This window comes from Bombus huntii, chromosome 12, assembly GCF_024542735.1.
Source record: "Bombus huntii isolate Logan2020A chromosome 12, iyBomHunt1.1, whole genome shotgun sequence".
Classification (NCBI taxonomy): domain Eukaryota; kingdom Metazoa; phylum Arthropoda; class Insecta; order Hymenoptera; family Apidae; genus Bombus; species Bombus huntii.
Window position 1 is genome coordinate 5,836,534 of NC_066249.1, and position 24,877 is coordinate 5,861,410.

Consider the following 24,877-nt stretch of genomic DNA (forward strand, 5'->3'; position numbering starts at 1 on the left):
TGAATAGAATAAGCCGTCTATGAGCTACAATATTCCCTTCGATGGCGGCGTTGTTGCTGTGTGTGGACCCCTGTAGAGCTGGCTACGGGGCAGTCAAATGTCTCGTAAAGGAACTCCCTCCGCTTGCAAGTCAAAACAAATCCCGCGAATCTTTCGTAATCGACGAGGTTTGTGTTCGGTTCGCAGTTGGCCGCAAGGAGAGGTCGGGATTGTGGGTAGTTCGATAGGTTACAATCAATTAATCCTCCTGCCTGGTTCGCCGGATGGGGACAAAAGGGAGGAAACAAATAAAAAAGAAAAACAGAAAGCTAAGAACAACGACGACACTGTACAGTATCACGACAGAGTGTGGATCGAGGGTAACCAAGTGACAAACAATAGTGTTATAGACGAATCGAATGTTGACGTTGGGATCGGTAAAACCGCCGATGTCGAGACTGTAGCCGACATTGAGAAATGGTTAAAAACGCGGTCGGAATCCGTGTCGAGCATGGATCTCGACGCGATCAAGTCCGGGGTCGAGGAGGGCGTCGACCGGTACCTGGGCGAAGAACTGCAGCACGCTTTTCTGGGAAAGGACCCTGACGGATTGTCGATCGACATCGATCTCTCCGATAAGAAACTCAATTTAGGTTATGATCCATTGCTTCAGGAGCTTCAAAATGAGAAGCTACTCGACGAAAAGGATAGCTTTATATTACCAGAATTTCAGCTGGATCATTTGGATCCACTGGCGTTGTCTCCGGATGACATGATGGTCGCCGGTGAAATTTTACCGTCGACCAGTGCTCAACCTACTTTAAGTGTCCCTAATAGGGACGTCGAAGGAATATGTACAGAGACTGAACAATCTTCCCTGATGAAGAAAGCCATGATACCAGATAATCAGGAATTGCAGAACAAGTCTACGCAAGTTGTGGTAGATGATTTGCGTTGCATAAATAGCACGAGCAAAGAAATCGAGCTGCAAAAGGACAATGACTTGTGCAATAATCCTACGAATCTCTATGTGCAGGATCTCAATTCTGAAAACACTATACAAGAGTTGCAAGGTACAAAGCTAGATGAAGGTGATTCTGAAAATACTATAATTGAACAATTGAAAACAAAAGCTAAGGTAAAATTAGAACCACGTATTATTAAGAAACGTAAGAAAATACCAGAAATGATAGAAAAGAGTTATGATAATGAGATTAGAATATCTGGAGAAGATATTGTGGATACTGAAGATGGTGTGATGGCTGTTGTAGCTATATCAACAGATAAAATTTCAAATATGACTCAAATTGTGATAAATACCGGTACAGAGGAACAGATTTATCAAGGAAAAACTTCTGAACTTATAGAAGCTACAGGAAATTTTCCAAAATTACCAAAAATAGAAACTTCAACTGTATGGAATGGAACAGTGGAACATAGTACAGAAAATCCCAGTAATCAACACGAAATGGTAATATCTAATGCTTTAGAAGAATTGGGTATTTCAGATGATAACCTACAACCAATATCTGTTAATGAGCATGGCAAAATATGGCTTTGTCCACGTGACGATTGCAATAGACAATTTAGTAAACTTTATGCTCTAAAAGGTCATTTACTAGCGCACTATGGTGTGAGACCTTTCAAGGTATGTATTATTATATCATATATAATTATTATAATATATATTATATATGTCGGAGATGAAAGAACACCGGAGCCTTTGGAATTTTGGATAATCCCGCAACATTGTAACCTAGAGTCTACTATAGCTGTAATTGAACAATTGTAGTTATTCAACCCGATTGTAATTGTTCGAGAGTCGTGATAATGAGCTTGGGCTCGAGGCGACAGTCAGTCGCCGAACGTAGCCGCGGTCACGGGATGAACGCTTTGTCTAACAAAGGTATGGAGTAATTCTATAGCTCTCCTTAAAAGAAATATTCGTGGCGACACGCGACAGTAAACATTCCAACGGTTTCTGTCCTGTGGCTCGCCACACGCAGACCCTATTCTTCGAGTAAGATGATTGCCAGATGTCGATGCGTCTCCGCAGTACATGTTCGGCTAGCTCGAGGGCCCGTTATAAATCTTAAGATTTAGTCAACTAAAGTCCTTCAAACAGACAAACAGTCTTTGTCCCAACTACGGGAAAATAGGGGAGACTTATTTTTCAACGAGCGGCGTCTCCCACTAGCAACTTTCCCTCGAGGGCGGCTAGCATCTTTTTCTAACCACCGATATGGAGATTGACCAATTAGCAGCAACGCCAATTTCCCTTACTTTCTGAACGAAGGCTTTTCTCGACGAATCCGATGATCTCGTGTCCTTAGACACACCCCATTATAGTTTATAGTCCTCTGTGGCATCATCGGGACGGGAAAGGCATTCTTTCTCGCGATCTCATTGATGAAAGGAGTAACTCTTTACGACCAGTGAATATTACGCGTCCGACTTAGATTTTGTGAGTACGTTCATCTATCATCCCGTCGACCGCGGATTCGTTATTGAACCTAGGATCATTGTCATTAGTTTCTCGAGCACCTAACTACCACGGTTACTTGTCCGGTTCTATAATAATCGTATTTGCACTAGTCAATGTCTTCTCCATTGCATAACGACAACGTGTAACCCAAACGAAGATTCGTTTCACGCCCCTAACCCTAATTCTAATGTAAACCCGACATATATATATAATAGAATTATATATTATTTATAATTTATTATATTTTATTTATAATCATATATAATTCTTTGTTTGTGAATTTCCTTTGACCTTTTCAATTAGAATTGTATTTTATTTATTCACTTATATCTTTATTTTCAGTGTGATTTCGAAGGATGTGCCTGGGCATTTTATTCAGAGTTTAAACTCAAAAGACATAAAGAAACTCATTTGAAACGTAAAGACTATGTTTGTGAAGTAGAAGGTTGTAATCGCCGATTTACTACGATTTATAATTTATGGAGTCACGCGAAATTGCATACTCGCCCAAATAGAATAGTATGCCAAGTGCCAGACTGCCAAGAAAAGTTTCAGACAAAGAGAGCACTGGAACTGCATATGAAGAGTCATGATCAAAGTCATGCTCCATATGTTTGTAAACACGAAGGATGTGGCAAAAGATATTATAGTAGTAATGCTTTGACGTCGCATCAAAGATGCCATAGTTATAAGGAAGTAGATGTAAAATGCTCGTGGCCAGGTTGTGGTAAAGTATTTGATAAGCCTTGTAGGCTGAAAGCACACATACGTTCGCATACTGGCTGCAAACCTTACCTTTGTACGTTTCAAGGTTGCCAGTGGGCATTTTCTTCCTCTAGCAAATTAAAGAGACATCAAAAGAAACACACCAATGAACGAAAATTCGTGTGCGACATACCTTCCTGTGGAAAAGCATTTATGAGATCAGAGCATCTCAAGGAACACAGATTAACTCATAAAGAAGGAAGGTACTTTCAATGTTTTATATGTAATGCAAAATTTTCTGCAAAAAGTAGTTTGTACGTTCATATAAAGAAGCATCAAGTTAAGGAAGAGGTAAAGATGAACTCACACAATAACGTCAATAGCCGAAGCAAGAAGGTACCATCCATAATAAAATCGAAAAGAAAGTCGATAGATCTGAATGTAAACGTAGCATGCCTAAATACATCTACAATAACAGAAAAATCTGAACGCAATGATACAGTAATTCAAAATAACAGTGAAAGTCAAACTAAGGACGATACAGTGCCTCCACGAGATCAATCTAAGACTTTATACCATTGCCCAGTTGAAACTTGTACACGTTCATATACTACGAAAGCTACGCTAAGAGCACACATGTTAAAAGTACACGGTACTCCTGTTGATGAGTGTGGTAAAACAGCTAATAAAATACCTGGGGATTCTGTTTGTAACATGGATTACATTTTATATACTGGTCCTTCAATATCAGAGCCTACAGAGCAAATGATAATGGTAGCACCTTGCGATGCGGTTATTCTCAGTACTTCTTCGGAAACGGATCGCTCTCTTCCTGAACCAGAACCGCCGCCTCTTAATAATGTACTGAAAACATCGGAACCTTCTTCAAACGCTGCTACACATAAGCCATTATCTAATCAACACGTGAGAAAGGATCAGGGTTCCGCACGGACTGATCTGACATTTTCCGATGTGTGGAAATTAAAGGCGAATGGTGCTGTGTTAGATTCAGTTGCCGGAGCATCCGATGTTGTGTTAGGTACAAGTGAATTAGAAGAGGGTCTTTTGCTCACAGAGGAATTGCCTTCAATGTATTATCAAGACGATGTAGTAGGAACAGAGTATCAGGTACTGTTACTGGATTCGGTACCATCTGAAAATACTATAAATCTACGAGGACTCGAATAATACATGTAATGTACTTCGGAAATGGGTGAAAAAACTGATCATTGTTATTTTCTAATATAGGATAAGTTTTAATATGGTCTGTGATCAAAGGCTAGTATGAGCCCCATTCATTTATACTACAGTCCATAATTGCTTCAAATCGTTATTTTATTAATAAATTATTGCTATTTTTCCAAAAAGTTTATTCATTGTTCTTCTATTGTATATAAAATTCCTAAAACCTTGTGTATATAAAAGCCAATGTATAATAAGATTTGTTTACTAGTGTTAAGGAACTGAATACACATTTTGTAAAATGTGAGTAGTTTACATGTTGTACACTTCATACATTGAGGATTTTTACTAATTGTATAACAATTCAATAATTTCAGCATTTAATAAACCAAGATATACCGAAATATCAATAAAAGCAGAAAATTGGAATGTTTTTATACAATTGGTATACAATACAATAATTAAAAAATAATTGGACAAAATATAAGCTGCACGAAATTAGATATGTACTTTAATTCCTATAAACGCATTAAGTGCATGTATTAAAAATATCCTTAATGCATTATTTTTATTTTATTAAATATACATAATATATTTTCATAGTGCTAAAACTAGTAGTTTAACTAACAAAATTATTGGCCGCAGTATATTTGACTTTATTTCCTAAATTGATTTTCTATTAATTTCAAATTTTGCTTTTGTAACAGTTTTTAATCTTTGTAATATACGATATTTATTAAAGAAATAATTTGAAAAATACTGTTTAGTAACGTTGCGATTATAAACATGATAATCGTGCACGTACACATGCGTATGTTTTTATGTATCACAATTCTGTTAATCAATTTATTGTCAATGTGATATAAACTTCATTGAATGAGGATGAAAGAAAGTTCTCTCTTCCTCCACATAGGCGCTAGTCGTAATTATTAATAGCTAAAAATAGAAAATTAACTTGTCTAAAGGTAGGTATATCAATGCTTTAAACTATTGTTTTGAATGGTACAGAGTTTCTAAAGATATTAAGACAAAATACAAATACATAATACTTCATTTTAGAATCGTGAAAAAATGTTGCCTATTATCGCTAATTTTCAGACAATGTCGGCATGTTTCTCTACACTAGACATGTGTGTTTCCGCATACGGTCTTCCTAATTTCTTATCGATCTTCAGATACAATCGATCCTTCACTTTCTCTAGGAAACACATTAAGGAATGCAATATGGTTATGAATATACCTTCGCCTACGCATATCAATGAAGCTTGAACAGGTTTTTTCCAATCGAGGATTTTATAAATATAATGATAACCATTCTTGTCTACTCCTCCAGCAAAATAATATATTAGTGAAAACATGGTGTATAAAAACACTATGATTAAACACCACCAGAAGTTCCTTAACCTAAACGGAATGCTTGTAATACAAAAATCAATTATCATTAAAATACTGTTACATATGTGTAGCATAATGTTTAAAGGGTCCAAATAGTGAATCCTGGGATCGAATATGCTGCACCAATAGGTAATCGTAACTCCAAACGCGATACTAGTAGTTACGACATAAAGGAACCAATAAACTCTGTCTATCAATCCCAGCATCAACGCGGAAGGATCAAAGTCTGATACTTTTTGCAGTTTCCATCTTCTCAATACGAGAAAACCGCCAAGCAAAGCTTGACTGACACCCAATATTAAATCCCAGTTTGTCAAATAAATTGGCCACTTATCATATACTACCATAGGTTTGTAGCTACCGAATTCGAAAATCGAACACACGACTATACAAGCCCAGACCATAAAGATTAACCAACGATAAAGTAGGTACCAGGTGGCTACATGTTTCTGACATTTTGGTTCGGACAAGAGCCGTGAATGTAGTGACTGATCCTTTTTGTAGAACCACTTCCTTGCTGCTTCTTGGCACCAGAGTTTATTTACCATTGTTCGACGACCTGCAAATAAATAATATTTATCACTAATGACGTAAGATATTCATAAAAAATGGTTACGTACAATGAAAGTAAAAAAATATGGTGTATATTCGCTATGCAATTTTAAAGCCTAGAACGAATGCTACTATGCAAGATAGATATTAGAAATTACGAAACATTAAAATCGAACTGCCACAATAATTTCTGCTGTTTGTGCATGATTGTTATATTACAGTAATTAGAATCCTGTTATTTGGATTTGAAATTACAAATAATTATCGTGTTATAGTACACATGCGTGTTTGTTCATTTCCGGCAAATTTCCCGCTCAAAACTTTTGAGCGGTTCAAAATGAACAATGACAATACAAGTGATTGATATACGAATTTTCATAGAGTGATAACGTTTTTGTATAAAGGAGGATGATCGTAATGTTGTGGAAATTCAATAGCAGGTGTTGTGTTGTGACAGAAACATATAAGGCAACTGCATAGTGTTGGTTTCGAAAATCGATGATATTAAAAAATAACTTACATGATGAACATTGTAGAAGTGAAAAAAGAAATCGTTTTGGGACTACCAAACTGCTGAATAGTGTTAATACCATTTTTTATGCGAAAGCTTTTGTTAAAAGCCTGGTAAGTGAAATAATATCGTTCTCGTAAAACTGGTAAGTAACATAACCTCTACGTGTGATTAGAGAATTACCGTGGATGCAGCCATGTTGGTTCTATTCGAACAATTTTATCTTCACCGCCAAAAATAGCGTTTATTCAAATATTATTAAATAATATTATTTTTTAACTTAAATAAAATATGTCAATTGGTCTAGCAATAACTAAATGCAAGATTAAATAAAATTACAATGTCATAACAAATATCAATCATTCCCCTGTTTAGGACGCAGGTGATCTGACAGATGCACGTAAAATCTAATTCTAAAATATTCTAATTCTAATTCAATTCTTTTTAAATTCATAATTGTTCATTTTTTATATTTAAATTAGTAATTATATAGTTTATATGTACTGTAAACATATCTAAGTATTATATTTTGTATTAATTTTATCATAATTAAAAACAATTTCATACATTTATACAGCCTTTTCGTAAAAATTAGTACTGCAGCATAGATTTTAAGTTACTGCATTTGCCAGATACACCGCGACCGCTGAAGGAATTTCCACGACAGCGAACTCCACAAGGTTAAGTGCAAACAAATATTATAATTTACAAGTTTAGTTAAACAAAGTCGAATATTTGATAAGAATGTATATTCTTGCACAGGTAGTGAATCTGATTAGATAAATATTCCAATGTTTAAGTTTTGCGTTTCGTATAAATTTATATTTCGACAAACATTAAAAAAAATCATATATGTCAGTTTCTCAGGAAGTAAACATATGTGTGTATATATATATACATACACATTTCTTCATATACTGTCAACATTTTAAACTAGAGAAATACAAAACAAGACTACATAGATCAAGTGATATCTTAAACATTATATAATTTTTAATAATTGATGAAATAGTTAAATGCACTAGAGGTATAAATACATAGTATCGTTTATAGGTTATAACAGCTTGAGCGATAGAAATAAAAGAAAAAAGTACGCCATGCCGCTCATTCGAAGGATTGAAGCGATTGAGGTGAGACAGCCGTGTAAAATCTTTAATGGCATTGTCCAGACACCGGCGCAGATGGGAGCTGTTTTGAAGTAATTAACCCTGTTAACCCAAGGCTCTGAGGTTCGCACGGACAGCGCTTTAAGCTCACGCACCGCGCATATGCACGTATATATATATATATATATATATATAGATACGTAAGTCGTGACAGCACGGTCAATCGGCCAATACCAATTCTCTCTTAATTTATTACAATCTTCTATTATTATCACTATAGTCACACAACTACAAGTAAAAATTTTTCCTCAAGGATCAACATCCTTAGGAATTCACACTACTTGCGAAAGAATTACATGTACAATCCAAGATTAATGAATGGAAAACCCGATAGTGGCGTGGAAAGACGAATTTTTTAATCACGTGTTACATTGAAATTCGATTAATCGATCGATTATCTCATTCAGGCAATTGATTACGTAGCCATAGTATGGCTTTGATGATAATTGAATAAATCCGTTGATAAATTTAAATTAACACATGACACCTACATGGTTCGTTTTACCGAGGACCACAACTTTTCGTAATAATCATGGAAGAGACCTATTCCAACGGTAGAAATTTAAAAAAGGTTGTAATCAAACATAAATTTTTTTAAGTGCGCAAGGTATATCTGCTTGTGTATTAAATACATACAGAGCAAATAGATAAGGAGTACTATCTAAAATAACTTGTTACCTATTGACGAAAAACGTTTTAAATGAATTATGTTGTATTTCATGGCTTATAAAATGGATGCAATTTTATTTTCTAGTATCTTATATTTTCTGAAAAGACCATGTATCAAGATTACTACGAATTTTTTAAATGTCACGTTATATTTTTTATAACATCAATTGATCCTACTGGATATTCTTTATAAAAAAGCATTAATCTATTTATAGCGCAAAATTATTAGTTTAGCAAATAGATGTTTTTTACAGATAATGACCAGCTGGGTTAACTAATGTTCTAAAAAATATACGGTGCCATTTAAAAATATAATAGATAAAAAATGAGATATAAAAAAATGAGATATAAAAAAATGAAATTGCATCTATCCGATGAGTCTCTGAAAATGCAACATAATTCATTTAAAATGATATTCGATAAGACTAATAATTAACTGGTTATTTTATATCGTATGCACTTCTTATTGACTCATCCTGTATGTAGTACTAGTACTTACAAATTGTATAAGTAACACATTGAAGGAACTCCTGACTATTGAGTTAAGAACAATACTGAAGCTCCTTTAATTCAAGCGAAGTCAAGTTCGATTTCTTGATATTGACATCTGACAAAATATTTCGTTATCACTACGGCACTTTATGAAACCGATCTTATCAATATTGGTAACGATCTATGGTATATATACATATATGTGATATGTATCACATTTTCAGATTAAACATTTAAAATTCAAAATTTTCAAAGGGATCAAACTCTAAAAAAACAAATAACATATTTCTAGTAACAATAATTTTCTTTATATAGTGAAGCAAAGAGGAATTCTGTTTTAAAATGAAAGAAAAAGGAAGAATATAAACAGATCACGAACCGAGTTGTTGACCAGGCACACGAAGAGGGAGGTAGACTTTAGCTGTTGAGGGCTATGAACAACGTATTCTTCGATCAAGTCGATCCTCGACCACCATAAACACACGATCTGCCTGCACGATAGAACGCCTGACCCGTCACTGACCAGTCTCCTGTCCAGTCTGGTCAAAACCCTATAGCCATGAGTGAAATCAATCAAATCCGTACATTACCCTTTCCCTTCCTCCACCCTTTGTTAACTATGTATTTAAACCGCCCCTGGACGACCAGCTTCACTGCACACATTCACAGAACGTACGGTCTTTCGTTCAACTATCACGGTTGATAGCTTTTATTTCGAGGACATCCGTGGAATCGAATCCTTTTCACTTCATTATTTTGGCCAAATATATATAGCTCATTTATAATTTCAAGTTAAATAATTAAAACTTTATATTCGAATCATCAATGACATTCGTCAAAAGGTTTGGAACGTAATAACTATATATGCTTACCAGACATTGAAGCATATGTTATCTTTCATATACTCTTGCAAGTATGTATTATTTGTAAAACACTCATTTATAACACTTTACTCAAAAAATTAAGGAAGAAGGAAGAAGCGTCTTTCAGAGCATGCTGAAGAACATGTGAATTAGTATACAAGCCATAAACCCATTTAAAGGTCGGGTTCTGTTTCGGTAACTTACAAAAACAAAAGGAACGTTGATCTTGAGTAGCCTGACGTCACACGAAAAGTTAGTAGATTTTATAGCTTTGGAATAACTGTACGCTGAGAAAAAGAACACAACTTGTCTCTGTGCTTGTCATCTCTATCCTTCAATTACAAAATATTACATTTTTCAGATACTGATCCTTCACTCTAAACAATCTGATCCACATATACCTAATCTTCCTGTCATTATAATATCAGAAGAAGAATTACATTCACACGCATCACCGAACAACTATAAACCTGCACAAGATCTTTGACTCATTTAATCCTCCAACTTTTCTTCTGTGAATGATCGAGAAACACGCATAGACAACACGTGTGAAAAATCTATAGCCGGTTGAAAAATCCATTACGTAGTAATGAAGATAACGCGAAGTCCTTACTATCGAATGAACGGCGCGACGTAAACGTAAGAAGGAAAAAGAAACCGGAAACAAAGGAAAGAACGAGGATAAACGTTCGCACCGCATAGCGTTGCGGGTGCCGGGATCCGCAGATGTTCCTTGATCCTCCCGTCGATGCAGGAAATCTTCTCCGGCACGCCATGGTCCTCTATTTCCTCGCACTCGGGAGGCATTTGAGTCCGGCCTCCTGTTCGACGTACGCCTGGCCCGTGACTGCCCGGCAACCGGCTCCGCGTGCTTCAAATCAATATCAATCGCTATGCACCAGCTGTTCCCCCCGTGGTATACGGCACTGTGTTCCTTGCGACCACCTTTTCGACACGTTCTGATAATAATTGCCGGTGAGTTTCCTCCTTTTTATGAACGACTTACTATGTATTTACAGTGAACGTACCTTTGCCTAGTGTTCCCCGGATCCTTTCTCATAAAAACACATTGATGTTGACAGAATGGAATTTTTTTAGTAATGAATTTTTTAGAATAACTATTTTAATATTTCCTAATTAAACATTTAAGCGAAGTTTGCTAAAAAAGATTAAAAAATATGTGCTTAAAAATATCACAACTGTAAATCCATTTTCATATCTAAAATATATTTTATGTGCATATTAATGTGATATATGAATATTTAAATATGATATTAAGTAAAAATGAATATCTATTTATGAATATATGATATATGAGTGAGATATATTAAAATCGATAAAAAGATAGAAGATCGAATGAAAAAATAAAAAATTCATCAAAGATTTAAATAGTAAGAATCAATGGATAATCAGTTCGTAGAAAAATTAACTATGCAAGCTTTCCGGCAAATATCGATCGATTAAACAAATAGTTAATACGCTAATTGCTCGTTAGCCAGCTTATGTTGCTTTTAAATACTCATATTATTGTTATTTTAGTGAAAATGGCATTGTATTATGTAAGGGTTACCGAAGTGTCAATCAGCTCTATTGCGAAACCCTATGTGAAAATCAGTTAATAAAAGATGATAACTTTATTAACGCTAAAGAAGGAGATATTACTTTAATTGTACAATAATCATCTAAAACACGCCACGTTTTGGAACTTTATTAATTTTGTTCGAGCACATGATCTTCTATACGTCTATAAGTACTTACATGGTTGCTCTGAACCGAACGCCATTGACTCATAATGTCACGCGTTGCCTCATTCATTATAAGGAAGATTTCTCTAATTCTTTGAATGGGTTACGTCTTCCTTGTTAGTAGATATGCTTTCTCACTCTTTGCAAGAATTATGAAAGTATAATGTTTTATTGCGTTCGCTATAAAGATAACTTTCTATGCTTAAAACTTTTCAACACAGGTAAATATATTAGTTTATCTCCCTTGCAAGAAAAAAGGGCCGCGTGGTCAAGGTTTTACGCAAACGCAATCGTGTGGTTCGCATCGTCGTTTTGGATGTTTACGAGGGATACCGAATTAGGGCTGCGGTGGGTTCCCCGAGGTCGAATCGGTTTGTTGATTTCAACGTAGATCGTGAACCGAACAGTATGCAGTATTTCGAAGAATTGATCGATGATACGGCTCACTTTACAAATCGCTCTGTACAAACTTTATATATACAAGTCATCTATCTTATCATTTCATTATACGTATATCTCGGAGATTTTAAATAAAAAGAATTTGGAACTGAGGATATTCAAGGTAAAGAGTTAATATAAAAGAATGTAAAGTGGTAAAGTAAACGAGCGAGTGAAAGTTTTCCTAAAGTTCTTATTTAAACCGTACAGGATGGTCTACTAGGAAAAGAAGGTTGACCAAGCTGTGAGGTGATTGGTCGGCTGGAATCACCAGACTTTCGAGCACATACACAATATTCTACCGCACAACCACCGTTCAGTGGTTGCGTGTGATAAGGTATTGAATAGTCTCAGCAAGCAGCAACGATGCAGCAATTTTGCTGATTGCAAACACGTACGCGGTAGGTAGTCTTTTGAAACTTGTTAAGCGTATGACGTGGTCTTGATTCTACCTTAAATGATTGCACGCCACCGACCGGGCGTTCATTAGTGGATCGGCTACTAGATGATGATGGAGCAGTCAAGTGTGCGTGTTTTCGGCGTTATGCAACTATGCAATAGTGCGTTAAAGCATGGTCAAATTACGGTAGATGCTTCGACGCTCCACGTCTCTTATTTATGCTGTTGTATGTGAATTTCACTCTTCCCAGTTAAAAAATCTGATGAATTTGAGAAAATGAAAACGACACTCGGAATCTCTACAAGAATATAACTCCTATACGCCTATGCATTTTTTTTATGGTTACAGAGATCTCCGGTTACCCGTGTATGCGTACGTAAGCGGTTTACGCGTATCATTAGTTACCGGTAGTAAGACGTTTTATTCGATTAATACCGTGTTTGAGGATTCGTAGGCGCTTCTTCAAACATAAATACTTTCTTTTAATTGTATTAGTAGAATCTAATATGCTTGTAATTTATTTAAAAGTAAAATTAATTTACCGTTTACTTTATAGTTTTATCATATTCAGTATTACACTATATATACGAATATACAGAATGTTCCAATAAAACGTAAGTTGTCTGAAACTTTGAATGGAACACCCTGTATATAAAATCCTAAATAAGAGCAATTGATAAAATTATTAAATTTTCAGGATTTAATGGGTTGTGCTATTTCGAACACATGACCGATAAAAAGGATTTCCTATGGCTGATTAATACTCACACACATGTAGAACAAGTATTTGGAAGCGTAGTCATGATCCTAACCGAGAGCTACAATTTTATAAATATACGGGACCACGCGAAGGAAACAACGTGGTGGAAGACCGAGTTTTGTGATTCGTTGGTTTACGAGACGACGCACCGTTCATGTACCAAAAATAAGCGAGACATCTTGCCTTTGCCGGTCTCTCGAGATTCAGAAGACTTGAAGATACTAAGATAGAGGCAAACGTGCAGCCGCTGATTCAGATTCACAAGGTATAGAAAACAAAACGGAATGATGGGTTTGCGATATCTCTTCTGCGGTTAAATCGTGGTGTAACGTGAATCTCCATCTCTCGAACAATGCGACACAGATTCAATATCCGTTGGATCATTCTCACCATTTGCTTCCTACTATGCACCGGCTGCTTGGCTAAAGACGGGTACATGTAAGTAATGTTAATATTTATTATTCTTTCTAGATCAGGAGCGGCATTATTTTGAACAAAAAATATACATATAAATAGTAAAATGATTAATGGATCACGTTAACTGTTTCTGATTTTTTTGGAATGGTGTATACCGTATATCGTATATCGAAACTGACAGGGATTAGACATTGATTTTACCTGTATTATTTTTTAGTTTGACAGATCGTCATTAATTTACGTTATTTCCATTAAATATCAAAATATAAATATAAATTTAAAATCAATATCATTTTATGGTAATTCAAGGAGAAATACTTTCGCCATTCTTTAAATATCGTTAACCAATAATTGTTATTCTAAAATGTGTACAGATTTGATGACAATAGATGTTCTATAATCTGTTTAATTATTCATTTAATGGAACAGAAATTGAGGAGTACATTCATTATTTTATCGCTTTAGAGTCACGCGATGGGCAGAGACCTTGGGCGACGAATTATGGGAACTTGCAGAAAAGGTGGCGCGACCCGAAGAGTTATTAAGCGTAAGTTTGATCTTCATTCGTGCATGCATCTATGTCCATACATAAGTTACACGCGATCGCGTGTTTCTCTCTTTCTCTGTCTGTCCATCAGTATCGGTTGATTCGTGTAACTATTTTCGTCGCGCCCCCGTACATGATTATCGTCACTTAACAGAGGTAGAGGACTTAACGGATAGAGAAGAAGAAAATAGTAAAAGAAAAAGACCGACACAAAGCACAAGGGAAACAAAGTTATTACTAATGTAAAAAATAAACAACGCAGAAAAGAAGAAAATTGGTCACACGAGATAGACGAAAGAAAAGAAAATATTTGATGAAAAAGAAGGCTCTAGTATAATATCAGGACTGCAAAATATTCGGCTAGAATTATACTTTTTAGAGATTTTTCTGTGGCTTATTCTGTATGCATTTGAACCATGAGTATTGGAACAGATTTCGATTATTTAGATTTGGACCATCTAGGCTGTGATCATATAGAGAGCGGTAAGCACAAAATTGGAGTATTTGGAGTATTAGTATTGGCTGTGCCACCGCTTGTATTACCGCTTACCGCTCTGTATGATCATCGCCTTGCACGAATTTCTAAATGTTGGTAAAACCGAATTTTCAAAATCATTCATCTCCATGAATGGCAACTGTCATCGGGTTTGGCAACCTAAATACTGCCGAAAAGTCACATTCAGATAAAAAATTTTGCAGTCCGGATACTATACTTTATCTAAGAAGAGAAAGTGGAAAAATACATAAATGCATTACTCGTCTGTGATAAGTAGTAACGAAGATACAATGTATCGACCTACGATAAACTAAATCACCAAACTCTTGCACTGGTTACTTGGTCGTTAATAACTTAGTTGGTAATTTTGGTTTATAGAGAAATAATTCGTTGATGGGACAATAAATTACCCGTTACCTATATATAGCTTAGATGGCCCCGGAAAAGTAACTGAAATTATGTTATGCAAATTGAAAGTACTTGTGATCTGCGTAGGGAAAGTGTTCTGCGCTTTGAACCGCGATCTCCGTGCATAGATGCCGCCTGCGATACGTTTTGAACAATGATTATGATTGTATCTGCTGAAGCCCATTTGTTAAACAACGTAAAATACTAATGTACGAGTTGAGGATGAGAAAACTCTATAAAAGCTGCTAAAAGTTAATATCTCACTAAACAAGACGTCTTTTAAAGAAAACAAAAATTTTACATTTATGATTAATATTTTTTCATTAAGAAATTTAGACGGTCTTTGCAACAAATGTTTTGTTATGAAAACGAATATAATTTTATTTTTATTTTGTACTGAATTAAACTTCAGGCGTTATGATAATTCACGATAATGCTGTGACATTGCATTCTCGCCAGATGGTTCATGGTTGTTATTATTAATTAAACTAAGCCAGGATTTGTAATATAATAGGCTATTACTTGTATTATCAATTATCCAAAGTGGATCGCAGGAGGTTTTAGAATTTTAGAATAGAAAAGGTTTACACTGTTTATCGATCATTCTTGTCCTTTTATCAAAAACGAAGCATAACCATGCGAAAAATACAGCCATTACTATAAATGAGTCGGATAAAAGTTTGAATGACCATGAAGCAGTTGACATTCGTAGAGCTTTGTACTCTAATGTTTTTGTAAATCGTCCGTAACATTTATAATTCGAAGGTCAAAATTGAACATATATGTAGTATGAGAATTCAGTTTTATAATTAAAGATTTCCAATTTTCAATTGTACCATTTGTACATAGCACTTCGCAATTACAAAGAGTAAATCGATGCATACACTATTATTATACGTATACATACATACATTACCATAGCGATGTATTATAAAAATATTATTATTTAACTGTAAAGTTTCTCCCTTTTTTTTCCTAAAAACTTTGTTTCGATGCGAAGGAATGAAGGACCAGGTTCATTATGTATTGTTCAAAAGAACAATACGATGAGACACGGGCGCGTACGAGTAAAAAAAGGCCGCGGTTTCGGCGCAAGAAATTAATAGTAGCATGGCGTGACGAGAGGGAAAAAGCGGTAGAATCCAGGTCGAAGAGGAGGCAAGGTATAACCGTAGTCCCGAATGAATTGCAGAAATACAAAGCGATGAACACGCGAGTGGAAAATAAGTCCGGGGAGGAGTTGGTGAACATAATCAGCGAGAACGTCGGTAGGATGCTCCGAAGGAAGATGGACGCGGTGACCTGCATCCGGATGGCGGCTGAGGAACACGCAGAAAACTGGGAGAACGATGAGGAGGAGGGAAATTTCACTTACGTGTCCGGAAAATATAGTCCAGTGAACAAGGAGTTACCAAAGATTCCATCGAATATGGAAAAAAACATCGATGCTTACAGGTTCATAGGAAATTGCTTTTATCCAATTTAGATTTCTTCTTTCTATAACTAAAGATGGCAAATATCTATCTACCTTCACTTTTCACTTATACATATACTATATATCTGAATTCAAATTCTCATTCTCAATTATTCGATGAAATATAGTTATTTAAAAATTATTAGTCAAGCTGTAAATGATTAAAGACGAATCAGCAAGTCGATTTTTCTGTGAAAGTATATCTATATCGTTTGATGATTACTGTTTATTTGAGATGAAAAATATTGTTCATGAAACGAATATAGTTATACTACGTAGTGGTGTATATGTAATAATATATAATTCGTGCGTAATATCGAAGCATTCTGAGTAGTGGTACAGAATGGAATTAGGCTGAGAAGCTTGAAACGTCTTCGGCATCGATCGTAGGTGAATGTTCGAACCACGAATTGGGTCTAGCATTCTGTCTTGGTCTGAATAGTTTGACGGTCGAAGAAATTGATAGCATTTGTTCGAAACATGAAAATCAAATGAGATGAAAATCGAACATGTTTTAAGTTACAAAATACATTCGATACATTCATGATCCTCTCATTTCTCTATAAGCAACAAAAATAATCGATTCCGTATTACAAAACATAAATGTGATTGTTAAAAATATTTACAGAAAAATGCTGCTAACGCCTGACTCACACTTTTACAATATACCAGTAAATACAAGCTTTTCGTCAGTGCATATACCTACAAACGTGTACGACATGTCACCAGCGGTGATCGAGGATATAAAGAAAACCGAGATCCTCGACAATATCTTCCAACAAAACTACGAGTCAGATCCGGCTTTGTCTTGGCAATATTTCGGCTCTGTCACGGGAATGTTGAGACAATATCCTGCCATGCAGTGGAAGATGGATCCTACGCAGGACGGCGAAGGGGGAGAGGAAGAAGATGAAGAAAAGCCTGACATTTATGATTGCAGAGTACGTAGCTGGTTCATTGAGGCAGCGACTTGTAGCAAGGACATGGTAATACTGATGGATACCAGCGGCAGCATGACGGGCATGGGAAAGACTATTGGTGAATGAAATATTAGTATTTCAACCTTTTAATTGTAGGGTGGAGTTAATTTAACTTAAATGAGAAATAATTTCCATGAGAATATTCTTTGTAATCGTAAGGTATGATAGAACTACGTTAACTTTGATTCATTTTTAATATTTTTTAAGAAACTCTTTAGTTTCCCTTCAATTTATGACTCTACGTATTTCTACGTACTCGTATATATACTTTATGCGTTAATAAAATTTGGAACTTATAACGGTCTGACGCGACCACGGAAAATGTGTTAGAATCAAAATTAGAACGCATTTGTGGTTGCTCCGTGTAAACTATGTAATGCATGTTTGGAATGCACCGCGAATCTGAGGTTACACGTGCAGTATTTAGTGAGGATAGAGTATATTGACGCAATCGTATCGCATAAATCTTCGCAAAGATTAAGTAATCTTTTCATTCTTGGTATAATATAATCACATAAAAACAATTATCTTAATGATGTGAAAACTAATATTAGTCTAATTTCCTTTCCTTCCTAGGTGAAATATTCAAGATACTTATCTCCATTCTTTCATAAATATTTTTTCAGCAAGGACAACAGTGAATGCAATATTGGATACTCTTTCAAATAATGATTTCGTGACTGTATTGAGCTATACAAACGTGACATACGATGTGGTGCCCTGCTTCAAAGACATGCTAATCCAGGCTACTCCAGAAAATGTGTACACTTTCAAGAATGCTATAGCAAATGTTAAAACAGAAGGACTCGCTAATCTAACAGAAGCATTCACTAGAGCTTTCAACCTACTAAGCACATACAGAGAAACACGCGGGTGTGGTGCAGACACATCGTGCAATCAGTTAATTATGCTTGTCACGGATGGTGTTCCTGGAAATCTGACAGAAGTAAACCAATATCTCCTTATAAAAAATTACGTTGTTTATCTAAGCTGCTAATTATCTCCTCGTCTTTTTCTTTTAAAACTGTAGATCTTTTCTGGAGCACATTTAGTAAGAAAAAAGCGATTTTATCTGACGAGATAATTACGCCTAAACAGATGATTAAGACTTAATAATAATGTAAACAATTTTCTAGGGGATCTACATGTACATATATACATATATATATCCCAACCATTTTTCTATACATCTATCTGAATGCTATTATTCATAACGTAGAGAAAGTCTCTCTAATTAATTGTTCTATCATAGAAATACGGAGCTCGCTTCTGTCTACAGACCATTTAACCTCCCACTTGTGCTTATTGTAATTCGCCCTGGTTGAGCTACGTTTCCACAAGAATTATACTATCGAGCGTAAGAACATGCTACGTTGTCGCGAAACCGCACTAAATTTAAGTAGGTCCGGTGAGCGCGATTTCCATTGGAGAAAAAGGTCGCGTTTTTAGCTCTATCCTCGACGAGTAGCTCTTCAGTTTTATGAGATCCCACTCGAATCGACGAGAATCATAGCGATCTCTGTCTTCCTATCTCTACCTCTCTTTCCTTTCCGCTCCTTTCATCTTTCTCCGGTCTTCTTCTCTTTCCTTCATCTTTTCTCCTTCTTACCATCATTTCCTCGTACTCCTTCCCTCTTTTCACGCTACTCTGTCGGTCTCTCACATTTTTCTCTCCTTCTAACTCAGTATCTACGTATATACCGATGCTCTTCACGCGACAGTGGTCGCATTTCCTTATCACTCTTTCAAGTGCTTAGAAAACGCATCATCAACGATAACGCCGCGGCACAGTTGCACCACGATTACGCGAAACTTTATGGCTGTGAATATGCTGCTCCGAACGACCTTCTTATACTCTATTTCTTTTCACTATCTATTCGAACTAACTTTATTTTTGTTATTTTTATCAAGCAACATTCGAAAGGATATGATCTATATGAATTTTATGTAGGTATTCAGAACATGGAACTGGCGAGATAATGACACACACATTCCTGTACGAGTATTCACATATCTCTTGGGAAAAGAAGTTACCAAAGTTCGAGAAATTCAATGGATGGCTTGTCTAAATCGCGGCTACTATACGCATGTTCACACACTAGAAGAAGTTCGGGAACAAGTGCTGAAATACATTCCCGTGGTCGCACGACCCATGGTTCTTCAGGATGTGGTGCATCCTGTCGTTTGGACCCATGCTTATGCGGACATTACGGTGAGATAATCGCCTTATACAGATAACTAATAATTGTATAATGTATAATCACGTTATAATTTTTAATCTTTGTCGTGTAAACAATTGATCTATAATTAATTCATAATCAAAATTACCCGACTATTAGATCATTTTAGGTGTTTGAAGAAAGTAAAACGTTTGACTATGTTAACAATCTGTACACATCGAAAAGCATCTATGGCTCTGTTTCCTCTTTGACCGTTTCACTTTGTACATAGTGTCCCCAATTCTGTAAATTTTCTGATTCACCTTCCGCTAGAATCCAGCACTCGCCACTTGGCTGTGGCTGGTGATGCAGCACAAGGAGCAACAATCACGGCTTCAGAAACTTCTGAAAGGAAAACGTCTGGGCGTTCGAATAAATGAGGACGATACCTACATACAGAAGGTTCAGAGCAAGCAACAATCATCCCTGTAGCTTTAAAGCTGCCTTATCGTGCTCGATGCGCTCTTTCCCTTGGCATTTAGTTGAATGTAGAAATAGTAGTACACCCAGCAGATAAATTTAGGCGAACCCTGCATATAATTATCATTAGCCAGGCACTTTTATTTTAATTTCCATTCGCGTTTAATCTTGCTCTTCTGTATCCCGAAAATTAATCCCATTGTAAAATGCGATTTTTTATTGACCTATTATTAAAGCGTTTTGAATGGAAATAAAGTTTAGTATTTTCTTTGCATGCGATACTTTTCTTAGGAAATGTAAGTCGTAAAACATTAGTTAATGGCAAACAAGACTGCACAGCATCTATAAAATGTTTAATAGTTCTTTAGATTTTATAGCACAACCTCAAATGTCATTATTTTTATTTTTATATATATAAGTGTGATTTTTTTACACTGATTGCATCATAGAATAACACGAAATAGAATTTAGTATACACGTAGAGGGGAAAACAAATTAAATCTATACCTATGAATTTACAAACTTACAAATAATTAAATTGTACATCTAACAGCTCCACAAGAGTGAGGACGTTCGACAGGATGCATCTCTATTGAACACGACAGCTTGGCAGGAGTACAGGCTCCTTACATCCGTCAGCACGCCAGTGTTCGACCGTAAAGGGAATCGCAACAATCGGACAAGAATAGCGAATTTACTAGGTGTAGCCGGCACGGATGTACCAATTGACGACATTCGAAAGCTTACATTGCCATACAAGCTGGGCGTGAATGGATATGCTTTCATCGTGTCCAACAACGGATATGTGATACTGCACCCAGATTTGAGACCCGTTTACAAAGGCACATTAAAGCGCAATTACAACAGCATAGATCTCACGGAAGTGGAGATCTTGGACGATGGTCGTGGCCCAAGGTAGTTTCCTTTATTTTTTGGATTTACATTTACAAAAATATAGTACGTCTGAAACATATATAATATGTTTGTTTGTATAGCGTAAAATTTAATAAAGATCTAAATTTTACACTCATTCTTTCCTAAAGAATAAAAAAAGTAAAGGATATAATAATCTATTCTAAAAGCTTGGTCATGATAAATCTCCGAAGTATAGCTGTTCCTGAAAGAGGAAGATATTGCTTTCGTGCAACGCGGCAGACCTTAGAGGTTTAAGAAGAGTTTTTATTAAAAACGGGTACAGGAACCCCGGGCCAGAGGTGCTGGAACTACGAGCCGCGTTGGTGGACCACAAAAAAGGCAGCTTAAAAGGAGTACCCGTGAAATTGCATTACGACGACAACCGTCGTGTGTCTCTCGAAAGACGCGACTACTTCTACGCGCCTCTTCCTGGAACGCCCTTTGGCCTTGCGGTCGCTATACCCAACTATGGCACAACTTGGATCAAGGTAATCCTTTCAGGATATCGTGTGTATACACGCATTGCTAGAAGTTTACGGAATCCCGGAGTATCTCGGCTAGTTCCGGTGAACCCGATGCCACAAACTCGGACTCGCGTTCTCGAGATTGTGGAGCAGCAGAAACTTTGAGACCTAGAGCAAGCTTAGATGGTAAACAGCAACCATCTGGGGAAACCTCTTAATGGTCGATCGAGCGCGGAAAATTCCTTGCAATTAATGTAACTTTGAGGTGAAGCTCGAAACTCATGGTTTAACAATCAATGATTATATATTTTTCGTCGTTTTTAAAAATGTTTAAAGATACATTCGATTTAAAAAAAATAATAGTTCATTTTGTTAAATAATAGCTTTTTCTTTCTTAACGTATTACTGATTATCCTTAATTCATCCTAAATCATCATATTGATAAAAAAAATTTCCTAAATTAAAAATTTTATCACACATTGTTCAAGGTTGGAGACGAAATCCGGAGGAACCAGAACTTGAAGGTGAATATCTCCGACTTCTTTATGGGCAACAACTGGCGAGTACACCCCGGTTGGGTATACTGTCGCTTTCACTATTTAGAGGGTCACGAATTCAACAGTCCCGAACAAGAGTTGAGACACTTCCTGGACCTGTTAAATAAGCCTGGCTGGCGTTGGTCTGAACAGTACGAAAATGAAACTGACCATGTTCCTAACTGTGGTAGACGGACTTTGTCACAGGATGATTATTATTGTAACAAGGAATTGATGCAGCTGTTAGTTTTCGATGCAAAAGCAACGAATGCCAGCTTCAATAGCGATTTTGTATTGGATGATCCCCGAGCGCGACAGTTAGCAGAAGATTATGGAATTTTTTTAAGATTCGTCGCCACTCAGAGTGGTTTAACTAGGTGGCATCATTTAGATACAAACAACTTACCCGAAGACGATGATGGCATCGTTTTTGGTGATCTTCACAGGAGAGCTGTAAACGAACCTTGGTATAAAGGTGCCATTTTCCAAAATATTTTAGATCCTAACAGCATATCTCTGTCAGGTGATTGGAAAAGATCATTTCTTAATAAAATTGCCTATCTACTTTCTTAACGTTTAAATATCTATTTATCTTTTAAATTGTTTCAGTTCCTTGGGAAGCAGGAGTAAATGCTACAGTAACAGCTTCGATTGGAATATTCCCTAAAGACGACCGCAAAACTGCACCAGCAGCAGTAATCGGTTTTCAAATGCCAATGAAGGATCTTTATAAGAAATTTATTAATCTAACTTCCGGCCAAACAAACTCAACCTTGATAAACTGCCGCAATTTATGGATAGATTGTTACTTGCTCGATCAGAATGGCTTCATCGTGATATCAGAAGCGCACAACGATACCGGTCAGTTCATGGGGACACAGGAGGGTGCAGTGATGAATTCCATGGTCGGCCAGGGTCTCTATGATCCTGTCGATATTTACGATTATCAAGCCTGGTGTGAGGAAGTTGTAAGTACTTGAACTTATAGTATATTCTAGTAACCAAAACAATCATACCTTTTCTTCATTTCTGCTTTTATAAATTGTCATGTAACGATTAATTTCCATATGTAACGACAAGATTTTTCTGTAGTAAGACCTGGACAAATCTTATATCCTTTCCATTTTCACCTTTTTCTCCTACCCTACTATACCCAGCATTCACAATCGTATAACGTATAAACTTCAAGTTTTCAAGTTCCATCACCGAGCGAGAGTTTGTTAAAAGCTCTGTATTTCGAGAAGCGTGCGAGTGTAAGGTAAAGTTTCGAAAAGAAGCCCAAGAAACAAGTAAAACAAATAATCGAAAAGTTCCTAGAAACTGTACGATTCCGTTCGCTCTTTGGCGACATATTTCTAATTCGTGCCAAGTTCCACCGAAGAAAAAGTTCTCTCGCCGGGCGAAAGATAGCCGTAACTTGTTGTGGAACGTTTCGCAAACAAAATGAGAAACTCGGCCGAGACAAAAACAATCTCACGGGAACAAAACCGTATCCACAGCGCATCAGCGGTGCGGCCACCTCTCTGACGGACCCGCTGATGTACATCTGGAAACTGTTGCTCTGGTTTCTGTTACGTGTGACGTGGTTCACGACCCAGTTCGTGAACTTGCCAGTCGGTTACGCCAAAGTCCATTTCGATGAAGACGCCCCGGACCCGCCGCCCCCGCCTCGCCCTTGTCTCTATCATTATCCTTGCGACCAGAAAAGGGTACTTTATATGATGAACAACACGATCGCTGGCCAGGGCATCACGAATCATTCGGATTATTGCTCAAGGCCGTTCTATGCTCGTAGGGTCAGTGTCTTTCATTTTACCCTCGAGTGGAGTATACTTCACTCATAAATTAATTTAAAACATGAAAAAATAAAACACGAATGATATGATTCGCAGGTCCCGCATACAAATTTATTATTGGTGGTCGTCGATGCTATGTATCCAACCTGTTACAAGAGATTAGAGGTAACACCGGTGACAATTTCTCCGCTTGAATACACGAACGGCTCGGAAAGCGCGCCTTGCCATAAAATTCCACTAAACGACCTTAAAAGGAGGCGTCTTGAGGGCTGCTTCACGGAGCACCCCTTGGAGTATGAGATCGAGGACTGCGGAGGGGCATCACAACTGACTGTATCTTTGCTATTATTTTCTACCGTTGTAGCTAGAATCTTATATACATTTATATAATTGTTTAAAACAAGAAGGTTATGGATTCGTTTAACGATATTGATTGCCTTGAGTACGATGCGAATTACAGTATATAAATGATATGATAATAATAACGTTGATATTTATTGTGTCGAACCTTATAACTTCTTGCAAAAAAATAAAATTAAAAATTGAAACACGATTAAGATGAATTAATCTTATTTAAAAAAAAAAACGTAAGATTGATGATTACTGTAACTTCGATAGCTATTCAGATTAGAAATATTCAGCTTGATGTTTTGTAAAGCAGACTATGTTCTTTTTTTTTTGTGGACCAAAGACATCGAAGAACGAATCGATCGTAGCGAAGAAAAGAGAACATAAAGCCTGACGAAATATCTCCCTATCCATGCAAGATACGATTTTCTGTTGGCGTCGGAATGTCTGTTGATAGGGTGAAAGGAGCTTGCCCCAGAAAATGTTTTGTTCCCTCCTCCACTCGGATATTCAGA

The 24,877-nt window shown here is 36.4% G+C and overlaps 3 protein-coding genes across 14 annotated transcripts; 2 read left to right on the forward strand and 1 right to left on the reverse strand.

Annotated features, from left to right (window-relative positions):
• Positions 1-4,539, forward strand: LOC126871791 (zinc finger and BTB domain-containing protein 11-like). Its single transcript, XM_050631021.1, has 2 exons — positions 1-1,627; positions 2,807-4,539. Exons 1-2 carry the CDS (start codon positions 98-100, stop codon positions 4,355-4,357), a joined length of 3,081 nt encoding a protein of 1,026 aa, XP_050486978.1. The 5' UTR covers positions 1-97; the 3' UTR covers positions 4,358-4,539.
• Positions 4,486-10,837, reverse strand: LOC126871808 (protein rolling stone-like). Of its 2 annotated transcripts, none has more exons than XM_050631064.1 (2): positions 10,695-10,837; positions 4,486-6,305 (listed from the first exon to the last, which is right to left on the reverse strand). In XM_050631064.1, the coding sequence occupies exons 1-2, from the start codon at positions 10,804-10,806 to the stop codon at positions 5,446-5,448; spliced, it is 972 nt and encodes a 323-aa protein (XP_050487021.1). In that variant the 5' UTR covers positions 10,807-10,837; the 3' UTR covers positions 4,486-5,445. The 2 variants fall into 2 exon arrangements, with proteins under 2 accessions (XP_050487021.1, XP_050487022.1); XM_050631065.1 differs by lacking the exon at positions 10,695-10,837 and adding an exon at positions 6,819-6,968.
• Positions 10,826-24,567, forward strand: LOC126871789 (voltage-dependent calcium channel subunit alpha-2/delta-3). 11 transcript variants are annotated; one of them, XM_050631011.1, is made up of 17 exons: positions 10,826-10,974; positions 11,966-12,306; positions 12,393-12,583; positions 13,139-13,196; positions 13,280-13,780; positions 14,225-14,306; positions 16,403-16,665; positions 17,313-17,722; positions 18,291-18,610; positions 19,616-19,876; positions 20,157-20,285; positions 20,857-21,218; positions 21,502-21,706; positions 22,171-22,741; positions 22,828-23,186; positions 23,718-24,014; positions 24,111-24,567. In XM_050631011.1, exons 5-17 carry the CDS (start codon positions 13,695-13,697, stop codon positions 24,402-24,404), a joined length of 3,639 nt encoding a protein of 1,212 aa, XP_050486968.1. In that variant the 5' UTR covers positions 10,826-10,974; positions 11,966-12,306; positions 12,393-12,583; positions 13,139-13,196; positions 13,280-13,694; the 3' UTR covers positions 24,405-24,567. The 11 variants fall into 11 exon arrangements, with proteins under 11 accessions (XP_050486968.1, XP_050486972.1, XP_050486963.1 ...); XM_050631006.1 differs by having other exon boundaries at positions 10,835-10,974; positions 11,539-12,306; XM_050631009.1 differs by lacking the exon at positions 10,826-10,974 and adding an exon at positions 10,997-11,860.
• Positions 24,568-24,877: the final 310 nt, after the last annotated feature.